Raw genomic sequence first — 25,149 nt, 5'->3', positions numbered from 1 at the left:
GGTCAAATTCCAGTGTAGAGCACAATTTTTCAGTTATACATGAACATATATATATTCAATGTAACATTTTTTTTGCTGGGAGCTACCACAAGATCTTGTATATATTTCCCTGTGCTACACAGTATAATCTTGTTTATCTATTCTGCATATGCTTGTCAGTATCTACAAATTTTGAAATCCCAGTCTGTCCAAACTTGTATTACTTTCAGTCAGTAAATTTTTGGCCATTTGTTATGGCAGCAATAGGAGAGAAAACACTGATAGGAGGTTTTGACTAATGAGTCTAAGCACTAAGGCTCCATTTTCCATGAGGAGATGTTACCTTCTCATGTGCATACGTCACATGACATCCATCATGGCTATCAGGTGCTAGAGTCTGTCCATTTTGGGCTTCTCATGTGGATAAACTCACTTAATCCTCAAAACAGTGCCAGGAGGTATTACCTCCATTTCCCAGAGCACTGGAGCAATTTACAAGGCTTGTAAGAAGTGGGGGTGGGAGTGATGGGAGAGCTTGGTGCACCCACTCTGGAGTCCACTCTCTTAGCCATCAGGCCATGCTGCAGCCTGCCTTGTCTGCCCTTTCTGATACCAAAAGTGTATGCCTTTTGAAGAAAGAGATGTATTTTTCAGGATTTCTTACTTTTTATTTTGCTAAGTAATGATGCTTAAAAACAAAAGAAAAAAGAAAAATCATTGCCTAGTACCTTTATGTCTTAGAATTTTAAATAGCAAAAACTAGAAAGGGCACTAATTCAGAACAAATTTAGCTTTACAGAAAACCCACCATATTGTCCTTATTTTCATTTTCATTTTATTGTGGTTAAGAACACTTATCATGAGATCTACCCTCTTGACAAATTTTTAAGTGTATAATACAGTATTGTTAACTATAAGCACGATGTTGTACAGCAGATCTCTAGAACTCATTCATCCTGCACAACTGAAACTTTATACCCACTGAATAGCAACTCCCCGTTTCCCCAACCCCACCCCCTGGCAACCATCATTCTACTCTCAGCTTACACAAGTTTGATTATTTTTGACACCTCATGTAAGTGGAATCATATTGTATTTCACCTTCTGTGACTCCTTATTTCAAAGACGATCACTTTTAAATCATGTAACTTACTTACAGCTAAACTTGAGTGTTTAGAAAGCTGAGGAATTTCAAATGCAGGAAGAGGAAGCTGGCCACATTTACTCAGCATGATGGCTGCTGCTTCCCGTTCATTTTCCCGCTGAGCCAGCAAGGGCGTGAATACAACTGTGCAAAGTGTAGCTTTAGAAGTTCTGCTCAGTTTTCACATTAGTAACAGGTTTATATTTCTTTATGTATTTCCTGTCCTTTAAAGAATTATTAAGATTTTTCTTTTTAGTTACTGTTGGCCTTTGAGTCATTCTACACTTCTTTGATAGTAACTTGTTACATTTATAAAAAAAAAAAAAAACCCTAGTGAAAACTAAACATGGCTTTTACTGAGATACACTGCTGTGTTTGGCTAATTTAGAAGACAACTCCAAAAGTGCCATCTGTTACCCTGGCACCCGACACCCACAAGAGGCCTCCAACTCTGATACTCAGACCTTGGGTTTAGACTATTCTGAAAGGGCTTCAGATTAGCAATGGACAAGCGATAAAGAGTTTCATGCTTTTATTAAGCCTCTAGAGACAAAGAGTGAAATGGAGAAGATCAATGAATAATGGAAAAGATCAATGAATCAACTACACTAAGAACTTCTGCTCATCAAAAGATACCAAAACTCAAAAGACAAGCCTCAAACTGGGAGAAGACATCTGCAAACATGTGACCAAAATTATTAGCATCTGGGGAAAAGTACAGAATCCTTATAAATTATTAAGAAAGGGACAAATGACCCACATGAAAAATGACCAAAAGACATCAATAGGCATTTCAAGAAGAAGAAACCAAGAAACGTGAAAAGATGCTCAACCTCATTAGCAATCAAAGAAATGTACATTAAAACAACAATGAGAAATTCTGGGACCACTGTGACATCCCAGATAGCAAGGGAACTATTGCAGACTAGCTGAGTAATGTAAAAGGATGCAGAGTCAAGTTCTACTTGCTAAAATGGGATAATCTGAACTTTAATAAGGATAAGGATTATAAAAAATTCAAACCTAAATATGTTTAAATCTACAAATTCATGTTACTTAAAAAAAACTAATTGGTGACCTTCTGAAGATGAGGAAAAGCAGCTCCTTATTAAAGTATTCCAGCTAATATGTGAAAATGAAATGACAGAAGTAGAATATCACCATTTCCAGCTCCCAGTGAATCAGTGGATCTAGGCACTGAGCCTCGACAATCACTAAAATGCTGAAGTGAAGCGTAGGTGCCCACACAGACCTACAGCCTTGCCAACAAGATCAAACACAGACTTGATTATGCAGCCTCTAGGTCCAGCAGTCCATCTGTTGGAAATGCAGAGAAGAGAGGAGCATGTTCAACTACACTATCAGTGTGCAATCAACACAACCCAAACTGCTGGAAATGCCACAGGTCCAACATGCCAGGTTCTCTTAACAGATAACAGCGTTAAGGAAAAGAGGAAGATGGAAGGAGAACTTCTAGATTAAAAGTGACAAAAACAAACAAAGCATAAATACAAAACAGAAACAGACTCATAGACACAGAATACAAACTTGTGGTTGCCAAGGGGGCGGAGGGTGGGAAGGGATAGACAGGATTTCAAAATTTTAGAATAGATAAACAAGATTATACTGTATAGCACAGGGAAATATACACAAGATCTTATGGTAGCTCACAGAGAAAAAAATGTGACAATGAATATATATATATGTTCATGTATAACTGAAAAATTGTGCTCTACACTGGAATTTGACACAACATTGTAAAATGATTATAAATCAATAAAAAATATTTTTTAAAAAGTGACTTACAAGGGGAAAATAAGACTTCAAAGGAATATCAAGTAAAAATAATAATGACAGGCAAGACTTAACTGAAAGGGATAAATACTGAGGTGATAAAGCCATTAAGAAAGACAAGGAAGTAATTATGACAAAAGTCACGATAGTCGGTAGTTTTGCACAGCAAGAGAGGAGTGTGATTGGGGTGAGTTACATGGAAGAGCTTCTGGGGAGGCTGGCAAAATTCTGGTTTTTTGTCCCAGATAATGGCTATAAGAATGTGTGCCTTATAATAATTCACTCAGCTATAGAAAAAAGAAATGAAAAAATTGTTAAAGGAAAGCAAATTATTGGGGCAACTGGGGGAATATGACTATGGACTATATATTAGATAATGTTTATATAAACAATGAAATGTCAACTTTCCTGAGTATGATAATGGTAATGTCATTATATTAGTGAATGTCCATGCTCTTTGGAAATACACACTGAATTAGATATGATTACAAAGCACAATATCTACAACTAACTCTCAAATGGTGCATAAAAATAAATACACATATGTGTAAGTGCCTGAGCATGTATAAAAAGACAAAGCAAGTGTAGCAAAATGTTAACTGGTGAATCTAAGTGAAGCATATATTCGTTTATATCATTCCTATAATTGTTCTGTAGTTTTGAAATTTTTTCAAAATAATAATTGGGGAACAAAATAAAGCCGCACACATACATACACACAAACACACACACACACACAACATACACACCATAGTGAAAAACTATTATAAAGCCACCAGACTGGCAAAAATGGAAAATTTGCCGCCATCTAGTAAAATTGATGTGCAGATCCTATGAACAAGGAATCCTGGTCTAGAAAAACTCTTAATAAATCAAGACACACATACAAAAATATGCTCAGACCTGTGTGTGCAACAACAATATACTGAAAACCACCCAACTAGCCATCAACATGGGTACTTTCCCACAAGGAAATATTCTATAGCAGCAAAAATTAATAAGCTACAGCCACATATAGTCCATAAACATTATGTTTAGGGAACAAAACAACTTACTAAATAATACATGTAGTAAGACTCCATCTAGATAAACTATATATTTATTTATATGTATTTTGATATAGCTATTTGTATTACAAAGGCAAAAAACAGGCAAGCTCAACTACGGTGTTTTAGAAAAAATATATACATGGTTAAACTAAAAGAAAACACAAAGGAATGAAAAGCCCCAAATTCTAGATAGTGGTTCTTTATGGGGAGCTGGAAGAGCCCATGGAGAACTTGGAAGACACTGGTAATTTCCTGTTTTTAAAGATGGGTGGTTGGTTGGTATATGTGTGGTCATTATATTGTTGGATTTTAAACTGTATGTATATAGATATATACAGTTATTTTTTATTTACATATGTTATATTTATAACATATTTTGTGTTCTTTTATCTCAAAAAAATAAAACAAAAACCTAGACCCACTATGATGACAATATTTCTGCACACAGCCATCTCTGATTCACAGTTCTGACACATTATGGGAAATAACATAATTGAGAACTGAACCATCATTCATACCACTTAAAATTTCAGGGCCCCACTTTAAACACAATGTCTACAAATTTCTTTGACTACATACAACTGAAAATATGTACATCTGTTACATTATTATAGCACAATTATGAATAGGATTGCACCTGAAACTGGTAATGGAAGCTTGACTTAAAAACTAATAGATAAATAAGATTATAGTGTATAGCACAGGGAAATATGTACAAGATTTTGTGGTAGCTCACAGCGAAAAAGAGTGACAATGAATATATGTATGCTCATGTGTAACTGAAAAATTGTGCTCTACACTAGAATTTGACACAACGTTGTAAAATGACTATAACTCAATAAAAAAAGTTAAAAAAAATTTCCAAATAAGCTAAGAAACAAAAATGTACTTCATAAAGTGTTCCCCAATTCCCTTGAAAGAGACAATTCCCAGGTCCCAAAAGATTCCTGTTTCAGGGCAGCTTAAATATTTGCTCTAATAAAGCAAAAACAAAACAAAAAAATACTGAAACCCACAAGATCCAATAAGGGGGGGGGGCAAGGGAATCAATAAAAAACAATGGCATTTCACTATCAAATAACTCCCGAAATCTAAGCATAGCAAATCTTGAACTAATAGGGCCTTCTGCTATTTTTCACTTAAAACTTGTACTAAATGTTTAAGTAGTCAACATCCATTTTATTACCTTCTATTCAGGACAGAGAGCTGTCGGGAGAACTGTGCTTTGAGAGTAAACAAATGGAAGAACACTAAGTTCTCGTGACACTGAAGAAGACAAGCGCAGAGAGAAGCCCAGAGGAAGACACGCAGATGCACCATGGGCTAATGAGACAGCTTTACTATCTCACTCCCTAACAACTTGCATATAAATTTGAGTTGCTTTAATATCTAATGTTTTCAAATTATCACAAAATGCTGGCCTTTTTAGCTTATATTCCAACCATAGTCCCATCAGTGTGCACACATCTGCTCAACACTGCAGTGATCACTCAGAGGCTGAGTTTCATTTTCCTCATTTCTTTCTAAGGCTGTGTATAGCTTTCCTGACATTCTGTTTCCTTTCCCATATTAAACTCAGTGTGGACTTAAGGAGATTTTTAAACAGGAAAGAAAGCTTCCAAAGAAAATGTCAGAGAAATGAAAATAAAACTATGAGTGTTTATTCTTTAAAAGGGATTGCCAAAGGGCACTTTATATTAATACAGAACTTCCTATTCAAGAGCTAGTTTAAACAGGCTTGATAGAGACTAATTCCTTTAAAAATCATCAGTACAAAAATTAGTCTTGAGATTTCACTAGAAGACTATTTATGTAACAAATGGGGCAGGTGTATAGTTTATTCTATAATGTTACTTCCAAATTCCAATGTGAAATCCTGGATTTTAATTTTGAGATAGTTATTTATATTTTGTAAAGGAGTATTTTGATTTGAGATGACAGGAGTGAAAAGTCTTCTATGATATAGAAGGTATGCTAGTATAAGAACCCTAACTATTCCTTATCAAGCTGTGCCTGACAGGCACTTGGAGGAGATATGACTTGCTCTATGCCTTATCAGAGGAAAGAGAGAATGTTCCAGCAAACATGGGCAACATCTAAACATGGGCTGTGAGAAAAGACGAAAAATGACAGGTCCTTATAATTCCACAACCTCCTTCCCTCTGCTGCTCATCCGCCAGTCAACACAGAGGACATGGCCTATAACTGGCGGCTGGTCCCCAACATGCCATGGCTTCCACCCTTAACTGAGCCCAGATGGCTAGGTGACGGGCAGATACAGTACTGATAAAGGAAAGAATGAAGCCTATGATGAAATAGCAAGAGGAGGCGGCTTGGTTATTTGTCTTTTGCTGGGAGCACAGCATGTTCCCTTTGAAACTAGTTTTCTTTATTTTTTAATTTTTAAAAATTTATTTTTAATTATTTTTCCTTAACGGAAGCACTGGGGATTGAACCCAGGACCTCATGCATGCCAAGCACGCACTCTAGCACTGAGCTATACCCCCACCCCCCACCCCCAAATCTAGTTTTGATAAAATTATCAGATAATATGCAACACTTTCAGCAAATTGTAAAGCAATATAGTGGAAATTACGGTCTAAGACTGAGGTGGAATGCATTTTATGGTCATTACTTATTCAGACCTGCTGAAAATAACGAAATGCATAGAAATTCTATTGTTCCTCCAATAAAGGCCACCAGAGAATCTGAGCTGAGGCATAAAGGAAAACAAACAGAAAAAGCAAGAGCAAGCAACGTGGTTATCAAGAATTTTCTAAAATCCTAGAGAAACTACGTATTTAAACCAAAAGGAAGATAATGAAAAAGATCTTTCTCACCTTTTGAAAGTTCTCCTTCCATAAATCTTCTATGACTATGTATCCTCGTAAACCCCAGTCATATAATTTCTCCCCACTGACCTTGAAACAAAATATAAAAATTCATTATTATTCCATACATGACCGGTAAGGAAGATAATTTTTCATTTTCCTTTTTCCTGTTTCCAAAAGAACTGTATTTACGCATATGACAACCACGACGACCACAGAAACCTTGGGACATACAAATTAAAAGTGTGCAATGTAAGCAAATAAAAAGATAGTAAGAATGATAACATAAGAAGAAAAAATAGTTTAGCCATACATAGTATTGTTCAAAATAATCTGCCATAAATTAAAGGTGTATATTTCAAACCTTCACAATTTCGAGGAAAAAAATGTAGATAATAGCTGATATGGGAAATTCCTGAAAATAAGACAAGAAAGAAGGCTTTTACCTATCACATTTAGCACATAACAGACAACCAAGTAACATCTGCCAAAATGAAAATCAATCATTTACTTTAGGGGTTTAGGTTAAAAAAAAAACATAGGTGAACCTAGTAAAGATGCTCTCCGTTTTCCCAGGTCCCCCAAAACATAAAGTCTTTGAGTTTCTGCAGGGACTTTGCCTTCTGATCCAAAATCCTTTCTACAATACCCTGAGAGGCAGGCCCCAGGGTCAGAGAATATCTTGGGGTCAGGGAGCTCACTACCTTAAAATGCACTTGTCTACCTTTTAGTAGCTGGCTTTAATTGTCAGAAACTTTTCTTTTAAGCATTGAGATTTCTTAAAAAAATCCTGACAATAATTTGCATTCATTGGTCCTATTTATGACAATGTTGATTACTCCTTCATATGACAGTACTTTGAATTCATAAAAGTAGTTACTATTCTCTAATTTTTATAGTAATTTATCTATATATAGCATCTTAACTTACAAAGCACGTTCACATGATTTATCTCTATTCTATATAACAACTCTATGTGGTAAGTAAGCAAAAATTATAAGGAAATATTCAGAGTCCAAGTGACTAATCCAAGATCACAGTGCTAGTAAACCGAACATGCTGGTTTCTTATAAGTTATGTTCTTCCAGTTGCTCCAACTGTTCTTAAAATATGATATGATTCTCAGACCCATTGGTAGACAGATCAAGCATTTACCACGAATATGGCACTCTTCTCAGTATTTTAAATTTCTGAGAGAAAAATAACATATGTCATCACTTTAAGGGTTTTCTTACAGTACTTTTATCCAAACACCACTGAACAGAAAACAGAATATAAGCAATTAAGTGACTTGTTCAAGGTCATAGTATCCATTAAAAAAAGAGACAGAGACAGATAAAAAAGAAAATATAAAATAGGAACTAAACGACACTGAAACAGTATCAGAAATTCTCTTTCAATCACTAACATTTGATTTGTTTTATTGTAGCAATTTCAAGGAAAAAAATGTAGATCATTGCTGATCAAAGCAATGATCATAACAAAAAATTTACCATTTTAACCATTTATAGGTGTACATTCAGTGGCATTAATTACATTCACAATGTTATACAATTATCACCACCATTTATTTCCAGAATTTGTTCATCATTCCAAACAGATCACTAAGGTTTTATATCTAGTGAAAATAGTTAATTGCTTTGTTCTGGCTTACCCTAGGTACAAAATAAAAGACAAAACTCATTCCCACTGACTTAAAAATAAGTCAGAATACAACTCAGATTTGCATCCTACTAGCTTGATTGTGAATACAAAAAATCTTTTGCAACATATGCTGTGGCACATAAGATAAAAAAAGACTTCTCCTCAAAGGGCAGCTACATATGCTTCTCCACCAGCAGCCAAGCTCACCCTCCCCACCCAATCCATCTACTATCTAAACCGTAACAGACTGAGATGATGTTTGATTATTTTTACAATTTAGGGCAGGTAGACATGATTCAGTGTTCCAGAGCTGGGGCTGAAGCAGGCAGAGGAACAGTAACCATCTGCCTCACCCCTCGAAGACTGCTATAAACAACATCAAGCCCATGCTAGAAAGATCTTACTGGTATTTGCCCCCAAAGCCAACAATTTCCCACAGCTGGAGCCACTGGGCTCCCATCGACAACTGCTGTGCCATCCAAGGATCTAGGCTCAATCCTGTCACGAGGACTCCAGGGAGCTCAATGTCAGGTCAGTTTGGTTCAGGGCCCAATTCTGGTGACGGCACTGCTACTCTTCCCAGGACCAAGTCTCAGTGTGATATGGCAATTCTGGCAACTGGGTCCCTGCCTCCATAAGCTGTCTATGACCCCAAAACCTACAGTCTGCGTTGGTCTCACCAGTTTTCCAAGGGACACGATGTGAAGAGTCCCACTATGTGCAGACACCACTGCCCTGAGGGAATCTAGTACATCGGTCATTCTCAAATATCATGGGCTTGCCAAAAATCCCCTAGAGGGCTTACTAAAACACAAACTGCTGACCCTAACCTTGAGTGTCTGAGTAGGTAGGTCTGGGATGGGGCCTGAAAATTTCCATTTCTAACAAGTTCCCTGGTGATCCTGATGCTGCTGTTCCAGGGACTACACTCTTAAGAACTGCTGGCCCAGCTGTTATGGACTGAACTGTGTCCCCCAAATTTGTATGTTGAAGCCCTAACCCACCATGTGACTATATGTGGAGACAAGGCCTTTAAAAAGGTAATTAAGGTTAAATGAAGTCATAGGGTGGGGCTCTAATTCGATATAAATGGTGTCATTACAAGACAAGGATGATACACGAGGGATGTGTGTGCACAGTGACAAGGCTGTGTGAGAACACACTGAGAAGGTGGCCATCTGCAAACCAAGGAGAGAGGCCTCAGGAGAAACCAACCCTGCTGACACCTTGATCTTGGACTTTCAGTCTCCAGAACTGTGAGAAAACACACTTGTTATTTAAGCCTCACAGTCTGTGGTATTTTGTTATGGCAGCTCAAGCTGACTCAGGCATCGGCTTTACCCGTGTCCCTGACTCTGTGTTCTACTTGCCAGGATGCCATCAAGCTGAGGCCTGAAGGAAAACTACTGAAAGGAGTGGCCAAGTGACAGCCCTGAGAAGGGTGTTCCCAGCAGAGCGGACTGCACTCCCTGAAGTCCCCAGCAAGGATAGAGAGGCTGGCACCAGGATGAGGGAGAAGGCACAGAGGGCCAGAGCACAGGCCCATGCCTGCAACTCCAAGGACCAGATATGCCCAAACTGAGAATGGCCCATAACTATCAGCTTTGGAATTTGAGTCTCTAGACTTCCATGTAATTATGGAAAAAAGGTATCTTAAATTTTCTTTGATTAATATTCAAATTAGCATGTGTTTTCTGAATACTGACATTGGAAGGAGAGCCAGAACTGAGGTACATATTGGAGAAAAACATTAAACTTTGCTATAGTTCATTCTGTACCAACAAATTTTAGTCTAGTGTGACAAATGCTGCAAAATAAAATAAAATTAAGCAGTAAACCCATACAGTATGAGAAACATCTTAGCTTACTGGGTCTAACTTACCTGGACAAATACGATGGCTTGTTGTGGGTAATAAAGAGAGGCAGCTAATCCCATGAAACCAGGTGGATACACCAGCTTCTTTATTTTTGAACCTATTAAATAAAAGGTTGTGGACACCATCAGATGTTTCATTATCCTTATCATCACAATTTGCTTTTGTACATCTAACACTAGAAAGACTTCTTTGATCCTAGATTGACAGAGAATGTGCCTAATATACACACCAGAAAGGACCACTACATTTTCAAAGCTTTAGGGAGATATAATTCACACAACTCACCATCTAAAGTGTACCATTCAATGGCTTTTCGTGTATTGACAGAGTGCACAGCCATCACCACAATCAATTTTAGAATATTTTCATCATCCAAAAAGAAACCTCACATCCATTAGGAGTTACCCCCCAGTTCCTCCATCACCCCCAGCCCTAGGGAACCATTCTCACTGATATGTAGAATCTAAAAAAGTCAAATATATAAAAGCAGATAGTAGAAGGGTGGTTATCAGGAGTGGGGAGGTGGGGGAAACAGGGAGATGTTGGTCAAAGGTACAAAGCTGCAGCAATACAGGATGAATAAATCTAGAGATCTAATGTATGGCATGATGACTAGAGTTAGTAACACTGAACCTTGGACATTTACTAAGAGAGGAGATTCCAGGTGCTCTCACACACAAAAAAGGCAACTATGTGAAAAGATGTATTAATTAGCTTGACTCCAGTAATCATTTCACTAGGTATATGTATGTCAAAACATCATGTTGTACACCTTAAATATATCTAAGTTTATTTAAAAATAAAATTAAAAGAAATGTTAGGCTGAAAAAGAAAGAAAAGAAACTCCCCCAGGAATGACTTTCTGAGCCCATCCTACTGCTGCCAGCATAGGGGATCATGTACCTGGAGGGGCCTGCAAACCACTGACCACCCAGAAACATACCTACACTCCTACTCATCTTGCTTAGGGACACCCTCACCCCCGACGTTGTACCTCAGGCCCTTGTACCTCAGCACCCACGGGAAGAGATCTGCTGCTTGGTATGTGCACATGACTATGTGTGCATGTGTACTTTTCAGAAAAAGAATTAAGGTTTTAAATTATTTTAATACTACTGAGCTCTCTTAGGAAAAGGAAAAAGAGAGAGGCACAAAGAAACAAACAAGCAAACAAAATACAAAGGATTAGGACCCACCCACCATAGTGGGTATCCTTATGCTGCTGTTCTGCCCAGGAGAGCACAGTCGCCAATCCTCCTCAGGATGGTCACCCCAGTGGATACGGGGAAGATAAACACTTGACAGTGAAAACGCACGTACGGCACGGAGAGCCTTCTTTAAGCCTGTTCGACTCTTCCACGTGCTCTAACCACGGAGAGGAAGAAAGACGCTAATCTCACTTGATTCCACATTCCTGGCTCCTTAATTGCAGCCAACATTCCAACACCCTGGCCTTGGGTTCTTCATAAATTCTAAACACTATCTAAACAAGACAGGAACGCTTTTCTGGACAGTTTTAAAGAAAGGAGGGGAAAGAAGTTTGGGGAAAAAAGCTGGTTCAACTATTGCCCAAGTTGATTAGTAAAAATAAACTCTAAATTCAATTCTTATATATTCTGCACAAGACAGGAGGAGGGCACAGAAACCACAATAGGAATTTATTCCACAGGTTGAGGGACTGGTACCAGGGCAGCTTTCCACCAGATTCTAAAAGAATGGTTAAGGTATCTACAGAAAAGGTTTTTAATATCAGAGAAATTGGGTACCAAACTAGTCTCTAAAGTTATCTTTTATGAGGACCTGATCACAAGGTTCAGTCTTCCGGTTTTAGGGATTTTTGTGAAGTATGAATTTTATAATCAGTGAAACTTCAAGTAACTCATAATAATCTCATTATAGTGAAGTATTTTATCATCCTTTATTTCCTATAAACATTTTATAATCCAGCAGTGAAGTACAGTAATGTTTTAAGTTAATATGTGTTAGTTTTTAATTTTAAGTGTTTTAAAAGTTTTTATATCATCACTGAATGAAGCTACATCAGGAAATTAATAAAATCTCTATGAAATCACTGTTCTAGTTACTATGATTAATAGCCTGATCTTAATAGTGAAACAGAAACAATTTCTCAGGTGTGACAGATTTTGGTTAAAGAATGTTCACTCTTTCTGTACCAAAGGGCAATAGGAATTTGACCAAGTAAATGTGCCTATAAAGGGTAACTAATTTCTTTCTTTAACCAAGAGTATATAATTTCTTTCACTTTATTTTTAAAATAATTTCTATATATGCTTAAAACCAAATATACTGGAGAAAACAATCATGTCAATTACATACTAAGAAGGACATATCCAGGAACCAACTCAGTATTCTGAAAACTGGTAGATAAAAAGAAAGAACCAAATATATATCTTATCTCTCTCTTATGAACTGTTAAAAAAACAAAACAAAACTGTACCTACCTCTAGCCAAAAGGAGTCCAATAATACCAGCAAAACCAATAACACCAAGTCTTGGAAAAAATCCAGGAGGTGCATTTTGGAGATATTCATAGCTGTCTACAATAGAATCAAAACGGGAAATAGTTCCATAAATTGCTCATTAAAAATAAAACATGTAAATCAACCATATTCCAATTCAAAATAAAAATAAAAAGAACAAAATATCTAACATATGCCTATTTTTTGCTTTCTGTTAATAGACTTTTTTCAACACATTCTTTTTATGCACATGTAAACATGATTTACTAGTCACAGAGAAAGTACCCAATTTTCAAAGTTTTTGGTCTAACAACATTCTGACAATAAAGTAATGTTAGATTACCTTCATATTCCTGAAGGCAATAAATCTGAATCAACTATTCATAAGGGGAGAAATACAAATACAGGGATCCCTTGCTTGTTACCCAAACCTAGAAACAGAATAAACTTGGATAAATCTTTAGATAGATCTGTCACTATCTGAAGCTTTGTTGCCTACGCTCTGAAACTCAGGAACCAAAAACATTAGATTCAGGAAAAAAAATGTATCCTTTGCCATGTGAATTCATTATTCAAACTCAAGAACAGAGTAAATCTGGATAATGAAGAAAACTTGTAGTGCAAGTATATGAGGGAAACAGACACTGTTAATAGGTAAAATAAATACAAATAAATGCAGCACGTGAGCCTATTTGCCATGCCTGAACATGCCGTATGACTCATTCACATGATGCCTCTTACCCTCTCCCCTCCTCTCCTCTCCACTGAGCCAATGCCACCAAATAAGAGCCAGCTTAAGTCCTACCTCCTCAGAAAAGCCTTTCCTACACTCATCAGTCCACACCTCTTTCTCTTCTAAAGTCCCATTATACTTATTCTCGGTACCACCATTCGGTACCTAATTGTACAGCCCGTGTGTTTAATTATTCAGGGGTGTATTTCACGTCTCCTCAAGGAGAATATCTGCCCCTTAATTGTGGACAGCTTAGACTTCTATGCCATTTTTCCTCCAGTGGTAAATAGTGGATGTTCACTCAACAGACATTTATTAAAAACACTGCTAGGAGTTAACGGACACTGAATTAATCAACAATGGATTTCAGGCAGGTCATGACTTGAAAAGCCTTCACGTCTCTCAGCCTCATCTTCAACACTCCCTATCTGCTTTCAGTTCCCGGACACCCAACGCTGAACCACCACTCCGAGCCTTGGTCATGCCGTGCCCTCTGAGTGGAATGCTGCCCAAGTCCCACCCCCACGTTTTGTGTGGCTCTGTTCCTTCAAGACTCATCTCAGAACTCCTTCCCTGACTGCTCCCATGTCCTCAGTCTCTATCAAACTAGTCTCCTTCCTCTGTATCTTTGATAGTGGTCCATGACTACCTCTGTATTTCTCCTAGTACTGAATACTTTATTACATGCAGCTCAGTGGTTGTGACCACTCTCTTAACCAGCCTCTCTCTCTCTCTTCAATGCCTGCCATGATGGTGACTTAACAAATGTAAGTGGAACTGAACTTATTACTGAATACTCAGTAATTCTCTCCTCAAGATAATACCAGACATGTGCCAATTTTCCTGTTCTTGGGTTCTTCAGGAAATGTGGTCATTTTAAACACTACTATAGGGCTTGTGTTGTTTGCACTAATTCCTGTCTGGACTTTTACTTATTTTGCCTTTAACCTGATTTTAACTTTTCATCTTCTTGTCTGGGTCATTTGAGGCAGCTTTCCACTTCCCTTTGCCTACCAGCATGGTATTTTCAATTCTAGACACGCACACAGAGCAGCTGATAGAAGGACATCCAGAAGCCTTGGTAAGCTGAGCCAAAGTGGGTAAATCACAAAGAAATGGGAAAGAAGACACGCTGGAAGACTGCAATGAGGCTGAAGCCCAGCTTCTAGTAACATGTCTTGGCTGTGACTGCTGGGAAATGGACTAGTTGCCTTGGCAGACAACAACGCAACTCATAATGGAATGTTTCTTCTTAAGAGTCTTTACAGTAACTACGAGTCCAAGAGAAGGAAAAAAAAAAAAAAAGACTCACATTGCAGATAATGTCTACTGCTATGACTCAATGGGAAATGAGAGGGGACAATGAAGCGACCACCTCAGTCACATATATAAATAAAAGATCAGGAGTTCTTTAGCTTCCTCAGGTAAAACATGAAGGTAAAAGTACCTGTCAGAGTTGTTATGGGGATTATACATAAATTAATATTTTTAAAGCACTTAGACTAGTTCCTGACACATAATAAGCACTAAATAAATATTTATAAAATTAAGATGTTAATTAACATACATGAATAATTTAAAGAACTGGTAAGCTACTAACATGTCTGTCTTCAAATGAAAAATTTATCTGGTAGTTTTGCGGTATCTGCACATCAATACTCTATGACGATCTTCACAAAGAAATAAATTACACTCACGTTTATTTATTTTATACTGTCACGGAAACAAACAACTGTATAAACAAGAAGTTGACTGGCTGAGATGCCCAATAAGGGGAATGAAATATGATCTATGTCTATTAATTCACCAGTTCCTGAAACTAGTTAGAACAGACTATGAACCCACCCTATGAGTGTATGTGTTAAGTGGATGTGAAAAACAATCAAAAGCAATTAAAAACAAAGGAAAAATGTAAGAACACTAATAATTATGTAATAAAGCCTTTCTCAGGTCTACCAGCCCAGTTCCTTCCTGCCTCTAAACTTCTATGTGTTAATAGCCGTGCAAATGAGCTATCCTGATTCTGAAAACCTATTGATGAGTTAAAACATGCACCTGGAAATAGATTTAAAGACAGAAAATCCAGTAAATCCACACTTACTAGGCCAAAAATCCTAATGATCCTGAAGAGACTTACCTGAGTATTTGGGGACACTAGTTCTCTGTAATCGGATGAAAAAAATTGATCCTCTTTCCAGAAAAATCCAAATAGCTCTTAATTCTGCATATAATGTTAAGGAATTCACAGATCTCCTGGAGCCCATCCATGGAATCCCAGTTAAAGAGTTTAATGTCAAACAAACTGATTATGCTTAATTAAAAATCAACTTACCTAACCCCCATTGAACCAAATTTTGCATCTTGGGCTTAGTTTGGGAGTACATTTCCTAAAAAGATTAAAAAAATCAATGAGTAGCATTTACTGATTAGAAAGTAACAATAAATATATTTGTCTTTACTGAATAAATTATCATATTACTAACACTTTTTGAACAAAGGGATATACTGTCTATCTGGGGTTTTTTGTGTTGTTTATTCTTTTGTAATTTCTCCTTCACCGCAAACTCCTCAGCAGAACAGCTTATTATTGCCACAGGAAGCAAAGATTTCAAGTGAAGTGGTTTCAACAACCCAGCCCTTTTGGTCTTCTATTAAAATTGAAGAAAATGGACAAAAATCAATCCCCTTGAAAATTTAAGTGGAAATCCTTTCTATTTGAGATTAAATCTTTCATATTAAGTCTATTTCCTGATTTGCCTGGATTTTAGAGCCTATATCTGAAAACTGTCCATTTGAAGCAGGAATGACCAGCTTTAATGGGACAAAGGAGTCTATATGCAGGTTTGGAGAAACACCACAATCCTGAAGCAAATGAAGTGCTAACATTCTTTTAACAACAACAACAACAACAAAGGCTTTGTATAAGAACAACAGATGATCCTAAAGAAAAGAAGGGACCCACATTCAAGAAGTCTACAGTAAGGCTGGGAAAAGAGATACGTGGGTATCAGAAGGTAACAGAACCAGTTGCCACTTGGAAAAGGATTTGTTTTATTTAATTCAGTTCAAGTCAGAGCAAGTTACCCTAGTACTGTTAAAAATGGCCTAAAATATTAAATGCTGAATTTGGTGGAGGACATAAAGAACATTACAAAAACTGCATATGTCTCATTAAAATCCATTATTAATTTTTTCTGCCCATAAAAAAAGAAAAACTGCAGATCAATGTCTAGAGTGACTGCCCACTTCTTTTGCTAGCATAATCTGTTTATCATGAAGAAAAATTAAATTAGTTCTTAAAGAAAGAGACTAGAACTTGTAGGCCTTAAAAAGGAGCAAGGAATTAAAAATATTTTCATTTATCAAAACTTAAATCGGGGGTGGGGAGTATGGCTCAGTGGTAAAACATGTGCTTGGTGTGCACAAGGTCCCGGGTTCAATCCCCAGTGCCTCTGTTAAGGGGGAAAAAAGACTTCAATCTATAGGAAAATGAAAACAGTATAATCACAAAGAAAGTGTTTTTATTTAGAAGTAGTACAAACAAATATGTAATAACTATTCTATCAGGTAAAGGGGTATTTTGCTGCACTGAGTGACATGCACAGGCGACAAAGTAAAAAACAAAAATCAACCTTAGGTTGAAAGGTAAAAAGACAAAGAACTTTTATAATCCCCGCCCTCCAAAAACAAAGAGAAATAACAGTAGTCATATCTACATGACACAAAAATATTTGCAAATGTGCTGACCTTAACCACCAGCAGATGGTTTAAAAATCTTCTAGAACAAGAGAATAAAGTCTAAGTGAGTTACAACACATTATATATAAAGTCTTTAGGTATTTCAAGACTCAGTAATACAGTCAAGATACTGAAGTATAGTGGTCTAATTTACACAGCTGACAGAGTCTATGCTTATTATTTTCTTTCTAAATTGGTGAACAAAACTTCAGCACTGGCACAGATAGAGGAAATTAAAAATTTTAAAACAAGTTCTAGATAAAAATTAAGCTTATAAATCTCAAGCAAAATAAATCTAGACCACGCCACACTCATACTTTTATTCCGTCATCAACTTTTAAAATCAAAATCAAGTACGGCAAATACGTGTATCAAAGCCCACAAAAGCATTCTATAGACTGTAAACTTCGGTTTCAGATGTTAAAAATCACAGACATGCCTTCATGAACAGAAGGACAAATGCCTGATCTAAAACCTAAGCAGTAGAAGTCAATCTGCATATTTAGTTCTTTGATCACTCAAGTATGTAATTCCACCCGTTTCTAGTTATGTACCCTCCTATTACAGCATTCAAAAAGCTCTGAACCCATTCCAGTTTAAAGTGGTACTGAGCTGTAGTATCTCTGTAGGGAGGGAAACTTTCTAATTTTGATATAAATGTTTACATCCAGCCCCATATCCTCCCCTTGTGGGTGATGTTTTCCTAGTTGTGACCAACAAGATAGGTACCAGTCCTCTGCTTTCTAGTCAAGGTGCCACATGCTATTCAGTGAGAAGGAAATTCTCTCTGTGGCTGTGGCAACAGTCACCAACAGGAAGCTAGGGCTCTCTGCTCCCCACCCTGCCCCGCCCCCAGAGATGGGACTGATGAGCATTTTTAAGTTGGGCACTCTTAAGGCAGGGCCCTTTATACTGCCTTTTTCTGAAAATAATCAGCCAATACAGACTTTTCACTACTGACTTCAACAGAAATGCACTCATTCCATTTTCAGAACAGCTGTACCTGACACCAATTTGTATATGGCTCACAATAATGTCGGAGATGGGAGATGCTTTCTTCAAGTTGGGTCCTTGGCTCTTCCACATATTTAGACTGCCCCTCAGGAATGGAGTAGAGTGAAAGCTGTATAGATTAAAAAAACAAAACAAAAATCAAAACGTGTACACAGGAATGAGATAACATAATCATTATCAAATTTGTAAGCATTGTATCTCTAATAATTCATGAATTACAGTGACCAAGGATTATGTGCACCTTGCTTCAGAGGATCTTGGCACCTTGCTTATTTCCTTAATCAATCAGGCCAAGAGAGCAGGGCTATGAGGTGCCCTAGCCTCCCACCAACCTACTGGTAGCAGACAAAGCAGTCTTCCTTGACACGTTTTATATATTGGTATTTGATATTCCCCCTTAGATTTAGTTTGGAAGGATTGTATTACTCTAAAGGGTGAGTGGGAGGAAGGGTAGGAAAAAAAGCTTGAGAGTAACTAAAAAGCATGTGACATAGTTCTAATGAGCAGTCTAGTGCTAACCAAAGCCGGAGAGGTTTGCTCCCAACACAGACTGGTGACACTTCACAGCCACCACTGGCTGCCTTCTTCACCCTTAAAAATACCACTGTCCCAAAGCCTGAGAAGAAGAGAGTAAAGGGCAAAGAAGTAAGGTATTTAGTTTTAGGTAAGCACCACATAAGTAACCATAGCCATGACTGGAGGTAGACCTTTATGACACTTACTCAAAGTCAAAAGAAACCAGATATCCAAAATAATCAGTGAGAAGTATAGACGAAAAAGAATGTCAACAATGGAGAGACAATTTCTTGTTTTCTTTACTTAGTATTTATTAAGCATCTACTTATGAGCCTCTAATCCAGCCAAGAAGCAGAATGAGCCCAGGTCTTTAATTTCCTAGGAGAGGGAAAAACACGTATGTTTTCCTGGCTTGATAAGCAGTCTAGAATCGGGCAGATCACTTAGAAGTGAGTTGTGCTTACAATCTACTAGGACACAGCAGATTCTCCACTAAAAAAATCTAGGAAATATTCCTTAATTATGCCCTTAGCTAAGTACCATTAATTAAAGTTTATCAATTGAAAAAGCCATAGTTTAGAGGCTTCCCACAAAGAAAAACAAACTATAAAAAACGTATCTTCAGAATTGATATTCAATGTGTATACTTCCTATAGTAACTAAATCAGACATTGAAAATATATCACAACATGTTACCTCATTAACTTTCACAGAAGCCTTGTGAGGTGAGTCCTTTTTTGGTGACGCATAGACTTTGAAGGTGAGCAGACTCAGGCTGGCCGGCCCCACAGACCTCTGAATTACCTGAAACACAGAAGCCATCTTAAGTCTTCTCTCATGGCTACAAACTGAATGTACATAATGTGAGCACATTTGTGACCTCAGCCACTCCTGTCTTGAAAGGCTTATTGCACTTTATGAGAAATAAATGTATTCTTGAAGTCTTATGGGAATCAGAACCTAAAAAACATGTTCTCACGAACTTAAAGTTTCAGGTCACCTTTATTCTAATTCCTAAAAGACAGTAGTTCCTGAGGTTTTTCTACTTAGCCTTTCAAGTGAAATAAAAGATACACACACACAATCATCAATAACAACAAGGGAAGGAGTTTTAAACGATCCTACCTAGTGATTCCCTGAACAGAGTGAAGATTCTTCCTGTAATTCTACTAATCAAACTTTCAGCTCTCCCTTTCCATTCCCATCCAGATCTGGTCTCCCCTGATCTCAGTTCCCGAACTCGTCTCTTTCTGTGCTTTGCTCTCTCTGACTGGGTCACTCATGCCCATGGCTTCGACACAAAGCCAGTGACTCCCAGATATGCAGCTCCAGCGCAGAGTTCCCTCCCAAGCTCCCAACTCGCTTATCCTATTATTTCTGGACATTCCCACTTGGATGGGACACAGGGTCCCCAGACCAAACACACCAAAAACCAAGTCATCAGGATCCTGTCTGTGCCTCTGAGTCCACACTAGGCCTGATGGGTGGATGTGTGCTGTGGAATCATGAAAGCTTTTCAAAAAATAATACATTTTAAAAATGTATTACACAGCAGTTCACCACCTAGCATCTTTCCCTCAGATATGCCCCCTCTTCCTCTACTTCTCTCAGGAATGGTAATTCCATCCAGGACAACCCAATCAGAAACTCTGAGGTCATCTTCAGCACCACCCCCATCCCACTGGCCATTAAGTCCTGTTAATTCTGCCTACTAAATGGCCTCAAGTCACTCTCTCTTCTCTATGCCCTCCAGTACAATCTTCCCTTGGGCCCTTGCTTCTTTCCTGGATTGTTTCAACAGCTTAATTCATCAGGCCCTCTGATGACTTGAACCACCACACTGCGAAAGAATGATCTTTCTAAACTGCAAACCTGATTATCTTCTATATCCTTATTTGAGATCTTTTGGTATTTATTACCTAGGATTTTTATGTGAGACAAACAGGGCTCATTTATGATCTGACCTCAACCACCTTCTTAACTTCATCTCTCTGTCCTTTTGCCTTTTCCCACAAAACTTGAACTCTCAATATTTCTCTCATGCTGCTTCCCAGAATCATGGGTTCTCACATGCTGCTTCCTCTGGCTAGAATGTTCTATATTTGCTTTGTCTTTCTATAGAACTACCAAAGAGCAGGGAGATTTACTGATTTTCTTTTCTCACTTACCCGTTTGTTTATGTCTACCAAGTTCTCCCTACCAAGATGGAAGTCCTTTCAGGATGGGGCTGTGTCTTATCCTATATTTCTAGTGCCCTTAACTGTGCCTAGCACAAAAGAAATGCTCAATAACTGTTTATTGCCTAAGTGAATGGACAAAAGAGAGGAGAAAAATAAATGAGCTATTGACTTGCTCTAACTACTTAGGCATGATTCAGCACCATGGAAATCATATTCCTAAGATTACAGTGCCTGTAATATGAAAGACTAGGCTATTCTGTAATCCTCACAAAACATATAATGCTGGATAAAACCTAAAAAGATCTGTTGAAATGTATGCCTGGAGTCACACACCAAAAAAGGAAATTCCTGTATTGTAGAAGCAAATAAAAAGCTAGAAGCTATTTTTTTTAAAAGAGTGGTTATTACTTTAACTGGTTTAAAAATAATTCACACACCCTGAAGCATTAAGTGAAATACTTGAAAGGTATTATTTTCAAGGCAATATTGCCACTAATTTCTTTTGCTTCCAGAATAAAGGTTAGTGTAAGCCACTGCTGACAGTAAGGGTGGCCCCTGGAGAGGGCCTACGAGGCTGCTGGTATCTGGAAGTGCCAACTCAATGCTCTCTGCCCTCTGGGTCTGACCACAACTTACTGACAATGCTGCTTAAACTGGGGACTTTCCACTGAGCCAGCTGGCTGGCCCTGCCCCAACTGTGTTTCAGATTCCCTTCCTTACTGGCAATAGCTGGTGCCCCACCCCTTTTCCTACTCCATCATCCAAACATTTTGGGTTCATACTGTCCCCTATTTCATCCTCATTAGATATAATGCCGTGTGTTGACCATTTTAATTCTCAATTCCTGCTTTCAACCTGTAATCCTATCTACTTTTCACATATTTCATTTTTCATCTCACAGCCTTCTACTGTTTTTTAATTCAGATGTTCTTTTATGTTCTTACTGAATATTCTCACTCACTTTCATCTTTTATTTTATATCTCAACTCGTTTGCTTTTTAAATTTAACGTTTTCTTGAATTTTAATGCATTTTTCCAGTTTTATTGAGAAATAACTGACACATCATTATATAAATTTAAGATGTACAGCATGATGGTTTGATTTACATATACTGTAAAATGATTACCACAATAGGTTCAACGAATGTCTATCTTCTCATATAGATACAATTTTTAAAAAAGAAAATAAAAGAGTTTGGTGCAGCCATTATGGAAAACAGTATGGAGATTCCTCAAAAAACTAAAAACAGACTTACCATATGATCCAGCAATCCCACTCTTGGGCATATATCCAGGGGGAACCTTAATTCAAAAAGACACATGCACCCCAATGTTCATAGCAGCACTATTTACAATAGCCAAGACATGGAAGCAACCTAAGTGTCCATCAACAGATAACTGGATAAAGAAGTTGTGGTGTATTTACACAATGGAGTACTTCTCAGCCACAGAAAATAATAAAACAATGTCATTTGCAGCAACATGGATGGTCCTGGAGAATGTCATTCTAAGTGAAGTAAGCCAGAAAGAGAAAGAAAAATACTATACGATATCACTTATATGTGGAATCTAAAAAAAAAAAAGACAAAAGAACTTATTTACAAAACAGAAACAGACTCACAGACATAGAAAACAAACTTATGGTTACCAGGGTGGGAAGGGATAAATTGGGAGTTCGAGATTTGCAGATACTAATATATTAAAAAAACCAACAGATAAACAATAAGTTTATATTGTATGGCACAGGGGCCTATATTCAATATCTTGTAACTTACAGTGAAAGAGAATATAAAAATGAATATATGTATGTTCCTATATAACTGAAGTATTGGGCTGTACACCAGAAATTGACACACTGTAAGCCGACTATACTTCAATAAAAATATAAAAACATTGAAAAAAAAGAAAAAATTTTCTCCTTGTGATGAGAATTCTTAAGATTAACTCTCTCAACAACTTTCCTATATATTGTACAAGAGTGTTATCTATAGTCATCATGTTGTACATTACATGTCTAGTACTTATTTATAACTGAAAATGTGTACCTTTTGACCACCTTCCTCCAATTCCTCCTCCCTCCCACCTTCCTCCAACTATGATAACCACAAGTCCGATCACTTTTTCTACAAGTTTGGTTTTTTTATTTGCTTGCTTTTAGATTCCACATACAAGTGAGATCATACAGTATTTGTCTTTTTCTGTCTGACTTATTTCACTTAGCATAATGACCTCAAGGTCCATCCATGTTGTTGCAAATGGTAGGATTTCTTCATTTTTTATGCCTGAACAATATTTCACTATATATATATACATATATATATATATACCACAACTTCTTTATCCATTCATCCATCAGTAGACACTTAGCTTGTCTCCTTGTCTTGGCTATTGTAAATAACACAGCTATGAACATGGGGGTGCAGATACCTTTTCAAGTTAGTGCTTTTGTTTCCTTTTGATATATTCCCAGAAGTGGAATTGCTGGACCATATGGTAGTTCTATTTTGAATTTTTTGAGAAACCACTATACTGTTTTTCACAGTGGCTGCATCAATTTACAGTCCTACCAACAGTGAACAAGGGTTCTGTTTTCTCCATATCCATGCCAGCATTTATCTCTTGCCCTTTTGATGATGGCCATTGTAACAGGAGTGAGATGGTATCTCATTGTGGCTTTAATTTATATTTTCCTAATGACTTGTGATGTTGAGCATCTTTTCATATATCTTCTAGCCTTTTGTATATCTTCTTTGGAGAAATGTCTATTCAGGTCCTTTTCCCATTTTTAAATTGGGTTATTAGTTTTTCTGCTATTGAATTGTATGTATATTTATATATTTTGGCTATTAATCCCTTATCAGATACATGGTTTGCAAATATTTTTTCCCATTCTGTAGGTTGATTTTTTTTTTTTTGCCGTGCAGAGGTTTTTAGTTTGATGTAGCCTCACTTGCTTATTTTTGATGCTGTTGCTTGTACTTCAGGTATCATTAATTTCCACTTTATTTTCCCCTCTTGTCCATTTTTCTAGTTTTAATATTATGCTAAGCCTGTCCCTTTATTGCCCAAGTTGTTTTCTTCACCTCCCTCTTCTCCTGTTCATCTCCGCCTGCCCAAGCCCATGCTCACTCCCACTACACAGCAAGGACTGTGGCCACAAGGGTGGTGGCACCCAAGAATGCCCCTTCCTGCAGTTGCCTTTTGAGCTTTCTGTAGGCTCTTAACAAATAACCAAAAAAAAAAAAAAAACACCTCTCACCCCTAGAGGCCTGGAAGAGCCACAGATTAACACTCCCCAGGGCCACAATTCTCTCAGCAGAGAGCACATGATTTACCTCAGGGTTTCTCAACCTCAGCACTGTTGGCATTTGGGGTTGGATCACTCCGCTGTGGGGCTGCCCTGGGCGCTGTGGGAGGCTTAGGAGCATCCCTGGCCTCCATCCACTAGATGCCAGTAGGAACCCTTCTCACTCATGAGTCAAAACTGTTTCTAGACACCGTCAAAAGTCTCCTGGGGGCATCCCCCTGCATTAGGGAGCACTGATTTATCTGAACAAATATTATTTTCTGACGTATCTTGCCAGACTTTAAGAAAATTTGTATGTTTTAAAATCCACGGCCTCAAACTTAATACACAGTGATAGAGATCAGAACAGTTAATGCCTGGGAGAGAAGCGTGTGGGGGTGGGGGTTAGACTTACTGAGAAGGAGCACAAGGGAACTTTCTGGGGTGACAGAAATGATCTATATCTTGATTGGGTGTGGTTTACAAAAGGTGTATACATTTGTCAAAACTCAAATTGCTGTATGATCTGTACAATTTACCATCTGTCCATCTCACTGTACGTAAACTATATCTCAAAAAAAATCCACACACACCTAAACCATGCCAAGTTCATGCCAAAATATGGGTGGGAACCACAGACCAGGGGGGTCATTCTTAGGAAGGAGTCAGCCACATACCTGACTGTAGTAAGGATCTGGGTGGTACAGAACTGTGCAATGGAAACCCACAGGAAGAGCCTGGGTAAAAGATCCAGAGGCAGACAAGCCTGATGCAGATGCACTGCCCATCATCTTGGGTGGTTCACTTTCTTTTTGGGCCTCAAAGAGGGCTCCTCTTGGTGAGAGACTACCTTATCCTGCCTTGACCAGACCAGAGTTATCACA

General features: G+C 37.7%; 1 protein-coding gene and 1 non-coding gene across 2 annotated transcripts in view; both read right to left on the bottom strand.

The window, feature by feature from the left end:
* APOO (apolipoprotein O) overlaps positions 1–25,149 on the bottom strand; it is a 47,021-nt gene that overhangs the window by 6,471 nt on the left and 15,401 nt on the right. The window contains exons 2-7 of the mRNA XM_032475468.1: positions 19,496–19,603; positions 18,273–18,392; positions 15,864–15,918; positions 12,781–12,876; positions 10,324–10,415; positions 6,807–6,887 (exon numbers count right to left, since the gene is read on the bottom strand). Of these exons, the coding sequence (XP_032331359.1) occupies positions 6,807–6,887; positions 10,324–10,415; positions 12,781–12,876; positions 15,864–15,918; positions 18,273–18,392; positions 19,496–19,603 (552 nt within the window). The remainder of the gene's footprint in view (positions 1–6,806; positions 6,888–10,323; positions 10,416–12,780; positions 12,877–15,863; positions 15,919–18,272; positions 18,393–19,495; positions 19,604–25,149) is intronic.
* On the bottom strand, positions 6,402–6,473 carry TRNAA-GGC. The gene has a single exon. It is a non-coding gene; the product is annotated as a tRNA-Ala (tRNA).

This window comes from Camelus ferus, chromosome X (genome assembly GCF_009834535.1).
Source record: "Camelus ferus isolate YT-003-E chromosome X, BCGSAC_Cfer_1.0, whole genome shotgun sequence".
NCBI classification, from domain to species: Eukaryota; Metazoa; Chordata; class Mammalia; order Artiodactyla; family Camelidae; genus Camelus; species Camelus ferus.
The sequence above is the reverse complement of the archived record's forward strand: the minus strand, read 5'-3'. Positions and strand labels throughout refer to the sequence as shown.